The sequence below is a fragment of the Engraulis encrasicolus genome, chromosome 22 (genome assembly GCF_034702125.1).
Source record: "Engraulis encrasicolus isolate BLACKSEA-1 chromosome 22, IST_EnEncr_1.0, whole genome shotgun sequence".
In the NCBI taxonomy this organism is placed as follows: Eukaryota; Metazoa; Chordata; class Actinopteri; order Clupeiformes; family Engraulidae; genus Engraulis; species Engraulis encrasicolus.
Genome location: NC_085878.1, coordinates 7,895,246 through 7,910,409, shown reverse-complemented (window position 1 = coordinate 7,910,409; position 15,164 = coordinate 7,895,246). Strand labels below are relative to the sequence as shown.

Sequence of the window (15,164 nt, the reverse complement as noted above, 5' to 3'; positions counted from 1 at the left end):
TTGCTTAACACCATCTAAAGCAAATTTGTTTATCTTGGTCATCAGCCCACACGACATGGTTCCAGTGATCCATATCCTTGGTCTGTTCATCTCTCTGAGACCAAGATAAAGAAAATAATCTTAAGATGGCGTCAAGGATGTGTGGTGGTAAACAAGTGAAGTTTTACAAAAAAAAGTGCATAATCTGTGCATCACTGTATGCTCAGGGTAAAAGTATCGGTACTCTCAGAGTCTCTGTATCGGCGTACAGAAATTAATGTACTCGTGCTACCACGTATGGTGCCTCCCATAAGCACATAAACCATAAGAATGTATGAAACCACAACTAGTCTGCCGTATAGATCATGAAGGCGAGGTCATCAAGGCATCCTAAGGCAATCTTATAAAAGGTACACTGTATTATTTTTAGTCATTTATTTCCAGAATTCATGCTGCCCATCCACAAATGTTACATTTTTCATGAATACTTACCACAACCTTCTAATTACAATATTTCATGTGAAACTTCATAACATTAAAATTATATCAGGACACGGATAAGACGGCCGTACGGCCCAGAGGTGACCCACCCCCTGCACTGGACAAAGCACGAGAGGCAACAAGATCAATGAAAAACGGTTTTATTTATTCTCATCATAACAATAGAAGGTCTAAGTGTGATGGCATACCAGTTGCTTTCGATGCAGCCCAGAATACAGTTAGGGCTCGATACTCAAATATCTTTAGGTGAGTAAGGTTATAAAACATCAACTGTCTTAGGGTCAAAGGTCAGGTCAGGAGAGATCACACGGAACGCCTGGTCGCCTGGCACACTTCCCACACACACACGCGCACGCACTCAAACATACACACACAGGCACTCAAACACACATACGCATTCAAACACACGCACATACACTCGTACAAATGCCCCCAGACCCACAAACGTAGTCCCAGGTCTCCCCCTGGTGTTCAGGCGTAGTACTGCAGGTTGGCCTTCTTCTTGGCCTGGACCTCCAGGATTCCCTCCATGTAGTCTTCATGGTTCAGCTCTGTGGCCCCCCGACGCAGCGCAATCATACCCTGCACACACAAATATTAATAAACAATATTAACAATCATACCCTGCACGCACACACACACACACGCACGCACATTAACCACCATCATACCCTGCGCACAAACTCACAAGAACAAGCTTTCAAATTGTACTGTACACACACAACCTTAATCTTCATCATCATCATCATCATCATCCTGCCTGCACACACGCACGTACACACACAACCTTTAAAATCATACCCTGCACACAAAAAACATTATCTTCAATCATTATACCCTGTACATAAAAAGAAACAAACATCCAACATCCAAAAGAAGAAAATCAGGGGATCTGAGAGACACATTGTTCCAGGAGGTCGGTCTACTTTTTGATACGACAGTGACGGTGGTGAAAGTAGAGGTGAGTTAGTGAGAGTATGCTTCTTACCGCCTCCACACAGACGGCCTTGCACTGGGCTCCGTTGAAGTCATCTGTACACCTGGCCAACTCCTCGTAGTTCACATCAGGACTGCACAGGAGGAAGGAGAGAAACAGCGCGATTATTAGCTATTATTATTATTGTTATTATTATTATCATACTTTAACCATTACAGGTTTCCAACTCCATGTCAGACACAACATTCCATGACTTTCTCTGACTATAAAACAGAATTTCCATGACCTCTCGTAAAACTACATGATGGTTTTAGATAGAAAAATATAGATAAGGATTTCGCTGTGTGGTCATCAATTTGTAATAGTCACTCTTTCAAAGTGCCATTTTCAGTCAACTCTCTTCTGCATAAGTCAGGCATGATTGCCTGAATTGAGAGGCTTCTTGACATTTTCGGATTCGATAATATTGTTGGAACAAAACAAAAGCACAATACTGTTAAAATTCCAGGATATTCCCTGATTGTGCATGCAAAATGCTCAAATTCCATGACTGGAAAAACCTCTCGAATTTCCATGATATTCCAGGAATTTCATGACCAGTGGGAACCCAGCTATCACATCAGGACTGCACAGGAGGAAGAGGTGAGAAACAGCACGAACACGTAATAGAGATCTCGCCACACTCACATGGTGTGTGTGTGTGTGTGTGCCTACCTGACGTTCATCTTGCGTGAGTGGATCTGCATGTGTGTGTGTGTGTGTGTGTGTGTGTGTGTGTGTGTGTGCCTACCTGACGTTCATCTTGCGTGAGTGGATCTGCATGATGCGTGCGCGGGCCTCCTCGTTGGGCATGGGGAACTCGATCTTACGGTCCAGACGACCCGAACGCAGCAGAGCAGGGTCCAAGATGTCCACCCTGTTGGTGGCAGCAATCACCTGCAGGGAAACATCACATTACATTACACCACACTATATAACATCACATTACAATGATCACATTACACCACATAACAGTATATTACATAGCAGGACAGTGTCCAAGATGTCCAACCTGTTAGTGGCAGCAATCACCTGCAAGGAAACATCACATTATATTACACTACACTACACCACATAACAGTGTATTACATAGCAGTGCAGGGTCCAAGATGTCCACCCTGTTAGTGGCAGCAATCACCTGCAGGGAAACATCACATTATATTTCATTACACTTCATAATATCACATTACATCAGTGGATATTAAACTGGGGTGTGGGCAGACATTACAGGAGTGCGCACAATTTTGTTTGTGTTGCGATCATGACCAAATTCTACTTGGGAACATTATAATTAGGCCAAATCAAAACCAAATTGGAACTGGAGGCTAGTCTTATAAGAATGAGCAGCATGCGTGTACAGTGCACCTTGACTTGCATGCTTGACTGGGGTGTGTGTGTGTGTGTGTGTGCAAAGAGGTTGGATATATAATGGGGCACCTAAGTCACGCCCTTCTACTTCCGATCTATGGGGCTGGAGCTCGCAAAATTTTGAATGCGAGTTAATGGAGCGAGTCAAGCTAAATCCTCATCCCGTTTGGCATGTGCTCCGGATTTCACATATGATGACAGTGAATTTGAAAGGTTTGGATTTGCATCGTAAGACCACTCATTTTCGGCACGCAAGAAACGTTATTTTAGCTTTTGTGCAAAACTGTGTTGGAGACTACACGTGCGCCTCGCATATCTGACGTGAACCGAGGCACAGCCAACCCTACCGCTGCACCGCGGCTTAAGTGGCTGCACGTCCGACAGGCGACGTCTGTGGTGTAGTCCAAATGTTTACATATTTTTGCACACACACAACTCAAAAATCGCTTGCCAAGTGAAGTCAATAAGCACACCATTGGTTGTTATTAATTCTGAGGCACAGCATATGTGTGATCGAAGGGGGAATGCGAGGTGGGTCGGAAAATAGCTTTGATCAGTCCATTACAGCCCAGTCAAAAGTTTTTGCGTTGCCAGCCCCACAAGCCGCCCGGAAGGGGTGGAGACTTAGGTGCCCCATAAGACTAATCGAAACACGCCCACTCAATGCAAAAGCGTGTGCTCAAAATTTGGTCTCCTAAGGGGGCGTTGTCCCTCCTTCTTCTTCTCTTTTCGTGGTGTTTGCACAAGACGTGCGCTACCGCCAACTACAGCGCTAAGGGGACTCCATTTATTCTCAACCTCAAGACTCCAAAGGTCTCCTAATCGAAGGTCTCCTAAAGGGGCGTTCACCAGACGTAAAGTGGATACCGGAAAAGAACCCGCCTGCTTTATCTCACTCTCATATACGATTCTCTGGTGTGTGTGTGTGTGTGTGTGTGTGTGTGTGTGTGTGTGTGTGTTGTACGGTACCTTGACTTGCATGTTGGGCTGGAAGCCGTCCAATTGGTTGAGGAGCTCCAGCATGGTCCTCTGCACCTCACGATCTCCAGCCTTCTCACTGTCAAACCTGCAGACACACACACACACACACACACACACACACACACACACACACACACACGCGCACACACACACACACACACACACACACAACATTAACACAACACATGATACCCAGAATATTACATTAACACTAGTAAGTATTTTAGACAGAGCAAAAGCACAATACTGTTAAAACTGATATGATATTCCCTGACTGCACATGCAACATTCTCAAATTCCATGACTGGAAAAACCTTAATTGAATGATTGAATGAATGAATGAAGAGGGAGAGGTCACCTCTTGGTGCCAATAGAATAGTGTAGAGTAGTGTGGAGAGGAGAAGAGAAGTCACACTGCCAATACTGCCCCACAAAGGCAAAGTGCAGCAACTACATATTTAGTCACGATTTAGGCTGAAAATGGTCTTCATTAAGTATCCTTAATCATGTGAAAAATGTGTCCTGTTTTAGAGATATTGACATGTGAAATTTGCTGTAACTACAATGCCCATGGACCACAGATGCAAATTAGCTTAGTAGCTAACTCTGGTACTGGAGTTGTGATGTACATGGCCCCTGTCAAATAAACCAATAAACCAATAAACTAAACTAAAATAAACAATATCCAACCTAATACCAAGTCTTTGAAGGCAAATTTCTCGGTTTCAATGTTGGCATAGTCGTCTATGTAGGGCAGAATAGTGCATTGTGGGAGAGGTCACCTCTTGGTGCCGATGGCGTCCAGCTCGTCGATGAAGATGATGGAGGGGGCTTTCTCCTTGGCCAGGGCGAAGGCATCCCGCACCAGCTTGGCACCGTCACCAATAAACATCTGCACCAGCTGGGGACCCGCCAGCTTCAGGAAAGTGGCCTACACACACACAAAATACATACCATGTAAACATGGCCTGTGGACACATGCAGTATAATATACATGATATATCAAGCCTGTACAGAAACGTAGCCTACAAATAAAAAGAAAACATACACGTATAAAGACCGCCTACAGATAAAGACAGTATGTAACATGCATAAATACGGTATATATAGCATAATAAATTATGTATATAAACGGGGCCTACACTACAGCCAGATTAATACAGTAAAACAAACATGAAAAACATGGCCTACAGATCAGATGGGCAACAACCATTAGGAGTCCGCAGGTTAACTCACGTTTAACGATTATGCGATTCGCTCAGAAACATCCTCAAAACAACACTCACGTTCTGCTCATCCATCACCACACACACCAGATCTCAAATGGTACATTTATGCAATTCAGTGTTCATGTTTCAGTGTGTATGGCATATTAATTATGCACTGAAACATAGTGCCCAAAGTGCACCATCTCAGACACAGAAACAGTCTCTCACCTTGGTCTGAGCAGCACAGGCCCTGGCCAGCAGTGTCTTACTGCTTCCACGCGCGCGCGCGCGCGCTCACACACACACACACACACACACACACACACACACACACACACACACACACACACACACACACACACACACACACACACACACACACACACACACACACACACACACACACACACGTTCTCACCTTGGTCTGAGCAGCGCAGGCCCTGGCCAGCAGTGTCTTGCCAGTTCCGGGGGGTCCGTACATCAGCACCCCTTTGGGCGGCTGGATGCCCAGGTTCTCAAACTTCTCCTTGTGGTTCATGGGCAGCACAATGGCCTCCACCAGCTGCAGCGGACAGACACACAGGACACACGGTCATTACACACAATAATCATATCAACATGCTTTGTAATTCACCAGCTGCAGCGGACACACACCGGACACATGGTCATTATACACACAAAATTTTAAAGATGAACGAGAGCGGGCAGGAGCAGGAATAAAGATGAATGAGAGCGGGCAGGAGCGGGAATAAAAATGAATGAGAGCGGGAATGCTTGCTTATTTTTTCATTAAAAAAGCCTATGAAACGGGAGTGGGATTGATTTTGAGTGGGAGTGGGCAGGATTGGGAGACATTCTTTTCAGGATGGGACGGGATGGGATTTATTTCTTTTACTCCACTCCGGGACGGGAACGGGATTTTTTTTCTGGGCCTGGGATGGGACGGGAGTGAAAATCCACTCCCATGTCATACTCTAAAACACACACACACACACACACACACACACACACACACACACACACACACACACACACACACACACACACACACACACACACTCTAACTCAGGGTGTGATTTGTAGGGGGGGGATTGTCCCTCCTTCTGGTTTTGTTATCGCCACTTTTTAATTTTAATGTAATTCCATTGATATTGCTTAAAATCTGAAAACATACAACCCCCCCCTTCTGGTTTTCCGACAAATAGCACCCTGCACAAACTTATCACCTACACTATACACACACACACACACACACACACAGCGATAAATGGTGGTGCGGTGCGGTGCGGTGCGGTGCGTACCTCCTGGATCTGCTTGTCCAGGCCTCCGATGTCGCTGTACTGCTCTGTGGGCCTCTCGTCCACTTCCATGGCCTTCACACGGGAGTCGTACTCTGTAGGCAGCGTCTCCAGGATCAGGTACGAGTCCTTATTCACTCCCTAACAGCACACACACACCCACACCATTAATTAACACATTATACAGGGGTGATAGTGGAAAAAAAAAACCTGAGCCTGAACTTTTTCCCCTGCTCTAACGACAATGACGAGATACTGCATAGTGACGTAACGTAGGCCTATTTTGACACATTATTCAAACATTTAATAGTCTGTGCATGACCATTATTCAAGCCTGATAGTAGAAGAAAACCCTGAACCTGTAGCACTTTCTGAGATAAGAATAACCTAATGGCTAATTATTATTATCAATGTTTTTATTTTTGCTAACTTCGTCAAGCCTGAAATCAGGCATGAAGCCTGAATACTATCAGCCCTGATTATAACAACACACACACACGTCTCTAGGATCTTTCAACAAGCCTTCTTTTATTTCACTATGGTTTATCTTTCCACAGTGTACTGGTGTGTTTGGAAAGGTGCTTATGAATGCTTTATTATTATTATCATTATTATTATTATTTTTAGACGTACCACAAGGTCACCAGGCTTCAGCTTCTCAGCGTCCACCAATCCAATGACGGGCAGGAAGTATGTCTGTGGAGGAGGAAATGACAGAAGTAAAGTTAATACCCATGTATGAATCAACTATAGCTAATTATATAATCAACAACATTGCATCAACAATTAGGTAGTGGTCACCCTAGAATATGTATTGACAAAGAGGGGCTATGGCTGTATTTCAAGTCTGAAAAATTTAGTCAAGAAGTGCTTCGCAGTGGTGGGAATGGGAGACATAAAATCCTAATATTAAGTTGACATTGCCCTTAAAGTGATACTGTCCCATTTTTGGAAATAAGCTCATATTACACCTCCCCTTGAGTTAAATAATTGAGTTTTACCTTTCTCCTGTACTTTCAACCGTTCTCTGAGTACGGCAGTGCAAAAATTTACCTCCATGATAGCGGTTAACATTGAGTCCTATGACACCAGCTGGCAGCTAACTGGCCTTATTTCCAAAAATGGGACAGTATCACTTTAAACTATGAATACATGGCATGAGATTGTGTTCTGGTCACCTGTCTGGTGGAGGTCTTGATGACGGCACACTTGCCCTTCCTCTGGGAGTCAAGGTCGATGTTGGCCCCGTCCTCCTCCTGGTCATTGGGGTCCACATCCAACAGCTGTGGGGAACAAACATTACATTACACATAACATTACATTACACTGACTACACTACACTACAACAGCTATGGAGAACAAATATTACATTACATTACAACAGCTGTGGGTCGCAAACATTACATTATTGTATATAAAGCCGGCCATACACCAGTTAGCAACTTGCTAGGCTTCCAATAGGCTGGAGCCATGAAATAATAAAAGACAACAAAAAGGATTTTTAGTGTGCAGACTTCTCACTCTGAAAACTACAGCCAGCCTTAGTAACTTGCAAGACTTCGAAGTGGGAAATTGCATTGCAAACAAAGGTCTTGTTGTGTTACTTACCTCGATGACGTTGGAGACCAGGTAAGGGAGGGTCTTGTTGACTTTGATCTTCTCCGTGTTCTCCTTGATTTTGTCCTTCATGGCCTGAAGCTCATGCGTCACTCTCAACACCTCGCTCTTCATGATCTGAAGAGGACCAGACACACAAGACACGTTAGACATATTGTCTTGGGTTAGGACAGTGATTCTCAAAGGGGTTGTTGAGAAGGATACAGCTAAAAGGGGGTTGTGTGATAACATTAGTTCATTTTTTATTTTTCAATAATAAGGGGGGTGTCAGCAGCTGATGATGAGGACAGAGGGGTGTTTGTGTTTAACAAACAAACAAAAACAAAAACTAATATCGAGAGCCACGGGGTTAGGTGGACATTGAAGTTGGTTTCAATATGAAGCCAGCTCACACACCTTAATCTCACTGTCCAAGAGACGCGTCCGCTGAACAATTTCTTCAGTGGACATTTTGAGGACTTCCTCTCCGATGCCATCCTGCAGAAGAATGAAGCCAAAACATCAGTACATCAAAACATACATCTACATACACTTTCAAACAACAAAAACACCACCACAAATAAAATCACAACACATGCCACACTGCTGTATTTTCATATACTACTATGTTACACAAATACATCTTAGAAGACATCCAAGTAAGGTATTGCTAGCTGGTGGTAAATGTATAGCAGTACGGTTAAAAACATAGAAAACAGTTCAAAACCCATTGTTCACATCATGCAGGGGAAAAGTTAAACATGCATATCAGATTTCAGAAACCTTAGATTTTAGTAGGTTCTCTATATTAAAGTCAAATAAGTGGAGGGTCAAGCTAACATTAGCTGACCAGCTACCGAGAGGCTGGGCTTTGATAGCAGAACTCCACTGAGGCTAACGTTAGAACACAGCCTAGGTAACCTGACGTTACCTCATAAGCCGCAGTTTAGCAAAATCAACACATACACCCTCCCTCAGAAGTCAAAGGTAAAACGACAAACGTTTCACGTATATGGTAAATTTTGTCAGAAAGCAGTTAAGACATTAGCTAGCTTAACACCGTTAGCCTAAAGGCTACCTAATTCACTGTGTCATGCTCAAAACCGGTTAGCTATGCTTGGTGTTAGCTTGTGTTTACTGTCCGTATTTTTTTTGTTTGAGACAGACTACTGTCCAAAATATAGCCAATGGGACAGTAAACAGCACTCATCTCCATATAAACCACATTACGTTGTGGTTTATATGCCAAATATAATAAACAAACCTCCACCTCATCCCAAACTGATCTGTCATTCAACGACGACATGTTGAGGGCTTCTTTCTTGTCTTCTTCTTCGTGGTGTTTATTGAAGGCTGGTTGTGCATATGCAGGGTAGTAAAGCTGTTCCTATCGCCACCTACTGGTGTCGTGGTGGGAGCTGGGAGGGACGTCCTTCATTCACTTACCCAGTGGATGAGTGTTATTTCTACATTAAAAAAACTGTTTTTCCATAATAGCCTATAGCCCAAATTGAATAATTTGAATGATTATGGAAATATAGCCTAACAATAGGCTATGACACTGATAAGGAAATATACATAAATAATATGTAGGCATATGATTTTGTTTGACATGGAAATTGTGGTTTGGTTGGTAGGCCTACAGTGGCTTTTTAAAGAAGACCTAACTTCAGGCTGTCTCTGTAATGGTGGGACCATCAGGGGTTATTGTCATGCCAACTCTTTGTGGTCAGTGTCAGCAGGCAAGTTAGATATACTGTAAAGTTCTCAAGAAGATGAGAGGAGTAGAAATGCAAGTATTAAAAAAAGGTGCTATTTGAACACACACACACACACACACACACACACACACACACACACACACACACACACACACACACACACACACACACACACACACACACACACACACACACACACACACACACACACACACACACACATTTTTCTCACCCAGTGTAAACACCTCAGTAGGATAGAATAGCCAAGACTAGAGCACAATGGAATGGAGAGGTAATTTTAGGTCCAACTCTATATCTTCATAAAACTGAGGCTTGTTATGATGCTTATCATAGCATTTATTTTGTTGATAACATTTTCAAAGCCATCAGTCATCTACTATACTGCCCTACAATTTCAGAACGCAGTATAATTCAAAATGCCAAACTGAGAAAAAAGGCTTTAAAGTTTCCTTTCTGTCCACGCGACTGTGTTGGAGGTAAAGTGGTGATGACACTTCCATATAATACTTTTTTAGGGTGAAAATTTATGCACACAAGAAAAAAGCAAAAAAAACAACATTCTCATTACTTTTTAGCTGAAAAATCATTATACTGCGCTCTGTTGTGGTATTACTGTCTACACCAAAACCACGGTGTCAATGGAGAAGTGCAGTATAAAAGTGCAGTATCGCATTATACTGCGTTCTTGGCTAGTAGCCTACGACGTAACCTCCTAAAACCAAAAAGCGCAGTATAATCAGTTTTTTGCGTTTTTTTCCGAAACGGGACCAAGTTGGGCCAAAAAAATTTAACACAAGAAAAAGAAGGTATTTTAAAGCCAATTTCCGGTCTAAACCCATTTTCGACCATTTTCAAGATACTGCGTTCTGATATTGTAGGGCAGTATACCAAACAATCTTTTCTAAAGGTGGATGAAATTGCATATTTGCATTTGGCCTACTCCGCCTGCTTGTGTGCTCAGTGAATTGGGTTATGGTGCCACCAGCGAACATCAAAGGCACCCAAAGGCAGCACACCCACACGACATCAATGGTGGCCTAGAGATCTGCTGAGTCACCTGAAGGCAGGTTAATCAAGTCCAGTAGGCTGTCTCTCTGAGGGCCGATTTCTTGCTGAAGGCCATTCTCTCCAACTCTTTCAACACTCTGCCTGTTGAGTTTTGTTAGTCTGGAGCCCAAGGTAAATGCTCATGCGACTGAGAGGATTTTTGTGTGTGTTGTGTAGACCCATGTTATTATTTCAGAGTGTTTTTAACTAACTCACGCGCGCGCATATATTTTTTAAATACAGTATATGCTTTTATTTTGACACACACATATCTACTCTCCTTGATTATAACCCGGATAGGGTCAATTTGTTTACTCTCGAGTGAAGTCTGCTGTCGAGGAGTTGTGTACGTGTTGCATGAGATCAGTCAACTGTTATATTGTATTCAGTAGACTTGAGTTGTTAGTATAACGTCTAACCCTGTTTTTTTTGTTTTGTTTATTGCGTGTGTGAGCAGCGATGCCAGACACCATGGAGCGGTACTGCAATCAGCTGACAGAGTTTGTACAGGATCACCCAACGGGAGTCGCGGCTGTCATCCTCACTGGTAACGTGAAACCATCAACAAGTCTTCTTTCATTAATGATCATAAGAGTCGGTTAGATTATATCCCACATTATTAGAAATGACATCATGCATGAAGCGTAAAAGTTGGGTTTGTCATGGTCATTTTTTCCCCCGTATCGCGTGGCATCAACTTCATGCAGCACTAGTGCTGATGATTCGATGAAGTTGATGCCAGAAATCGGAACAGGATAGGCAGTGCACTGCCCTTGTTCCATTGAGGGAGTTGATCTCTTTTCCCATTTTCCCTATTTCCCCCCATTGTTTGGAAGAAGTTGTTGGCACAATATTATTGATAATAGGCCTATCTTAATTTGTATAGCACAACAATTCATTGTAAGAAGACATGCAGCTCAACGCTGTTAGATTAACGATGATAAAAACAAAAAAAAGCGGAATAAAAAAGTAGAGGTAATAATATGCCTCATTTTGATGGCGTTGCACCATAGGCTATCCAACACTTTTCTCAACGTGTAAGGCCGGTTTTCATTTATGACAAAATAAAGAACGATAAGTTTCCAGACTCGTAATGAGTCATGAAACATTGAGTCATATTTAAATTAATGTAGGCCTAATGTAAAGCTTGCCATTTGGATCAAGAATCATCAGTTGTATCATGTGTATAAATATGTCGCCTAGACCGGAGATTTTGAAACTTTGCAACTACAACTTGGTGTGTCTTTTTAGTGGCAAGGTAGAACTCCAGAACTGAATTTGCATGAAGCTGTCACCAATATTGAGGGAGAAACGAACTAAGAAAGTTCTGGTGTTCTACCTTGCCACTGGAAAGGGGGGTCAGCCCAATGTTCCCACGGCCCATTGGTCCCACAGCCCATTGGTCCCACTGCTAAGACTTTTGCGTTTTTTCAAAATCAGGCCCAATGGTCCCACAGCCCATTGGTCCCACAGCCCATTGGTCCCACATCACTAAGATTTTTTAATTTGATTTTAGGTCCGTTGGTCCCACAGTCCATTGGTCCCACATCACAAACAGTTCAATGGGCTGTGGGACCAAGGGACCTACTAGTTTGACGCCCTCTCGGTACTTCACATGGTAATCAAACATTTCAAACAAGCGATTTAAGGTTAGTGTTAGGTTTAGGGTTAAGGTTAGGGTTAGGGTTAAAGGGACAGTTTGGTCAATTTCAACATGCAGTTGTAATGCTCATGTAACGGAGGCTAACTAGCACAGAGTTGGCGTGGAACGTTGGTAAAACCTCCCTCTGATAGCCTCAGACTAGTCTCTTGGCCCAGTGGTATCGTACTGTGTCTCCCATTGCCGAACCGTTGTAGTGGACGAGGTCGCACCTTCGATCCCCGAGGGGGGTGAACAGGTGCAAGATGACCTCCGTCACAGTGCAACGGTGACGGAGGTCATCTTGCACCTTTTCACCCCCCTCGGGGATCGAACGTGCGACCTCGTCAACTACAACGGTTCGGCAATGGGAGACACAGTACGATACCGCTGGGCCAAGAGACTAGTCTCTCGGCCCAACGGCACGAGACTGTATGAAGCTATCGGAGGGAGGTTTACCAACGTTCCACGCCAACTCTGTGCTAGTTAGCCTCCGTTACACTCTCCCCCTTAAACCTCACTCCCATCCCGGGTCAGCGGCACCACTGAGACGGAGGTCATCTTGCACCTGTTCACCCCCCTCGGGGATCGAACGTGCGACCTCGTCAACTACAACGGTTCGGCAATGGGAAACACAGTACGATACCGCTGGGCCAAGAGACTAGTCTCTCGGCCCAACGGCACGAGACTGTATGAAGCTATCGGAGGGAAGTTTACCAACGTTCTACGCTAACTCTGTGCTAGTTAGCCCTCCGTTACACTCACACTACCCTGGACTTGTCAGTGCCTGAGATTTTTTCTTCTTCTTCTTCAGCCGTTTCCGAGATCCTGGTCATTGTAATGGGGGCAGCTCTTTGTTTACATTTAAAAAAAACATTTTTATTTATTCCCAAAAAAATCCAAAAGGTTATAAAACACCAGTAGACGACTAACAAACAGCAGTACCTTTTGGGAAAATATTTGGAGTTGGCCTATGTTTCATTTTTGAAAAATGTAAACAAACGCTGCCCCCATTAGAATTGCTCATATCTCGCAAAGGGCTGAGCCGAAAAATGTGGCATCACCAGGTACTGACGAGTCAAGGGTAGCGTGAGCAATACAACTGCATGTTGAAATTGACCAAACTGTCCCTTTAAGGTTAGGGTTAGTTTTAGGGTTAGGTTTAGGGTTAAGGTTAGGGTTAGGTTTAGGGTCGTATGACGTAAACGGTAAGTACCGAAAGGGCGTCGAACTAGTGAGTCCCGTGGGACCAATGGGCCTAAAAATTCAAATAAAAAAGCAATGTGGGACCAATGGGCTGTGGGACCAATGGACTGTGGGACCAATGGGCTGTGGGACCAATGGGCCTAAATAATGAAAAAAAGTCTTAGTGACGTGGGACCAATGGGCTGTGGGACCAATGGGTTGTGGGACCAATGGGCTGTGGGACCAGCGGGCCGTGGGACCAATGGGCTGTGGGACCAATGGGGCGTGGGAACATAGGTACGCTCCCCTGGAAAGGCATGCTAAGCTGTATTAAATTTCGATCTGGCTCCAAAGTGTCTGATTTCTCGTGAAATGACAAATGTAGCCTACTGATGTAACATAAGACAGGAACTACTGAGTATTACACTAACTGATTTTGCGCATTGTGACAAGAACTAGAGTTTGAGGACCTTGTGCAATGTGCTACTGATTTGTAAACTGTACACAGAACCAATGGGTACTTCTCAAAGTAGTCATCAGTTTTTCTCCATACAAGTACATCTAAGCCTTTCTCTACGCTACTGATGTTGCTGATGAACAGGATATGTAAAACTATGTTAAATAGGTCAGGAAGTACTTATAAGATGTGCCAGAGGTTTGTTATTTTCTGACTTGATTTTTCAAGCTGCATTGCTCCTCTGCTAGCCACTGTAGTATATTCCCATAGTGAATAAAGAATTAAGAAATAAAGAATTTAATATCTGTTAATGCAGGGTGTATGCAGGGTTGTAAAAAGTATTAAAGGGTGATAAATCAAAAAGCCCAAATTTAATGGCCTTAAAATTTGTAAATTTGCTCAAAAGGTATTATTTTTGAAAAAACAAGGTATTTTTTTAGTTGCACCATTTTGATACAATTTTTTTTGTTTATTCACCGTTTATCACAGTTTTTTCATACACCAGTGATTCGCGCAACAGTAGCCACCTGACCTAGTTCATATCAGAGTCGTGCCGTAGGTCTATGCCATAGAACGCAGACTGTTGAACAGTAGGCCTACTCTGGAATCGCACTCCTCCCTTTCGGTCGTCGAAAGTGTAATGTAATGTTAAGTTAATGTTAAGAAATTACAAAAGATGTCTTGTTAATACTGGCATCGGAATGTCGTGATGGTTGTAAACAAAAATGTAAAGGTAGTGAAAAAGGGTATTAAATAGTAGTAAATTTGACTTCAACATTTGTGTATATACCCTGTAATGGCAGTCCTGTGTATGCCTGGTTAGAGTAGAGTAGTAGAGGAGAGTAACTTTATTGTGTGTTTGCCTATGAGAAACACGATTTAAATTTCCTTGTATGACCTGTGCATATGAAGAAACTAACAATAAAGCTGACTTGACTTGAGAATTAAGAATGTTTTAAAAAATGGACTATCTGATCAGCTTTTAATAGTACTCATGCACATGCTTATAAGTGAAAGCTGCATGGCTTGCTAAGAGTATCAGTAGATGCTGGCGTTTGTTTGCTAGTTGGGAATGATCTGTGGCCCTTCTGCACAGATGTCAGTACAAACACCTCTCGGGTTTAGATACGCCTGCTGCACAAATATGTTTCCCTTCCTGTTTAATAGCAGCCCCGCCCACAGTGGCA

The 15,164-nt window shown here is 43.3% G+C and overlaps 2 protein-coding genes across 4 annotated transcripts in view; one reads left to right on the top strand and one right to left on the bottom strand.

Annotated features, from left to right (window-relative positions):
• Positions 1 to 604: 604 nt before the first annotated feature.
• psmc3 (proteasome 26S subunit, ATPase 3) lies at positions 605 to 9,294 on the bottom strand. Of its 2 annotated transcripts, none has more exons than XM_063188494.1 (12): positions 9,178 to 9,294; positions 8,325 to 8,405; positions 7,920 to 8,045; positions 7,490 to 7,594; positions 6,945 to 7,007; positions 6,315 to 6,452; positions 5,432 to 5,575; positions 4,588 to 4,736; positions 3,794 to 3,890; positions 2,208 to 2,353; positions 1,469 to 1,550; positions 605 to 1,062 (listed from the first exon to the last, which is right to left on the bottom strand). In XM_063188494.1, exons 1-12 carry the CDS (start codon positions 9,211 to 9,213, stop codon positions 952 to 954), a joined length of 1,278 nt encoding a protein of 425 aa, XP_063044564.1. In that variant the 5' UTR covers positions 9,214 to 9,294; the 3' UTR covers positions 605 to 951. The 2 variants fall into 2 exon arrangements, with proteins under 2 accessions (XP_063044564.1, XP_063044563.1); XM_063188493.1 differs by having other exon boundaries at positions 9,172 to 9,287.
• A 1,448-nt stretch (positions 9,295 to 10,742) lies between these two features.
• Positions 10,743 to 15,164, top strand: part of LOC134438861 (retinol dehydrogenase 12-like) — a 15,537-nt gene continuing 11,115 nt past the window's right edge. Inside the window, exons 1-2 of one of the 2 annotated variants that reach the window (XM_063188565.1) lie at positions 10,743 to 10,828; positions 11,154 to 11,243. In XM_063188565.1, coding sequence (XP_063044635.1) covers positions 11,156 to 11,243 — 88 coding nt within the window. In that variant the 5' untranslated portion in view covers positions 10,743 to 10,828; positions 11,154 to 11,155. Of the gene's footprint in view, positions 10,829 to 10,980; positions 11,043 to 11,153; positions 11,244 to 15,164 lie in introns of those variants that run through there. The other variant, XM_063188566.1, reaches the window with a different exon arrangement.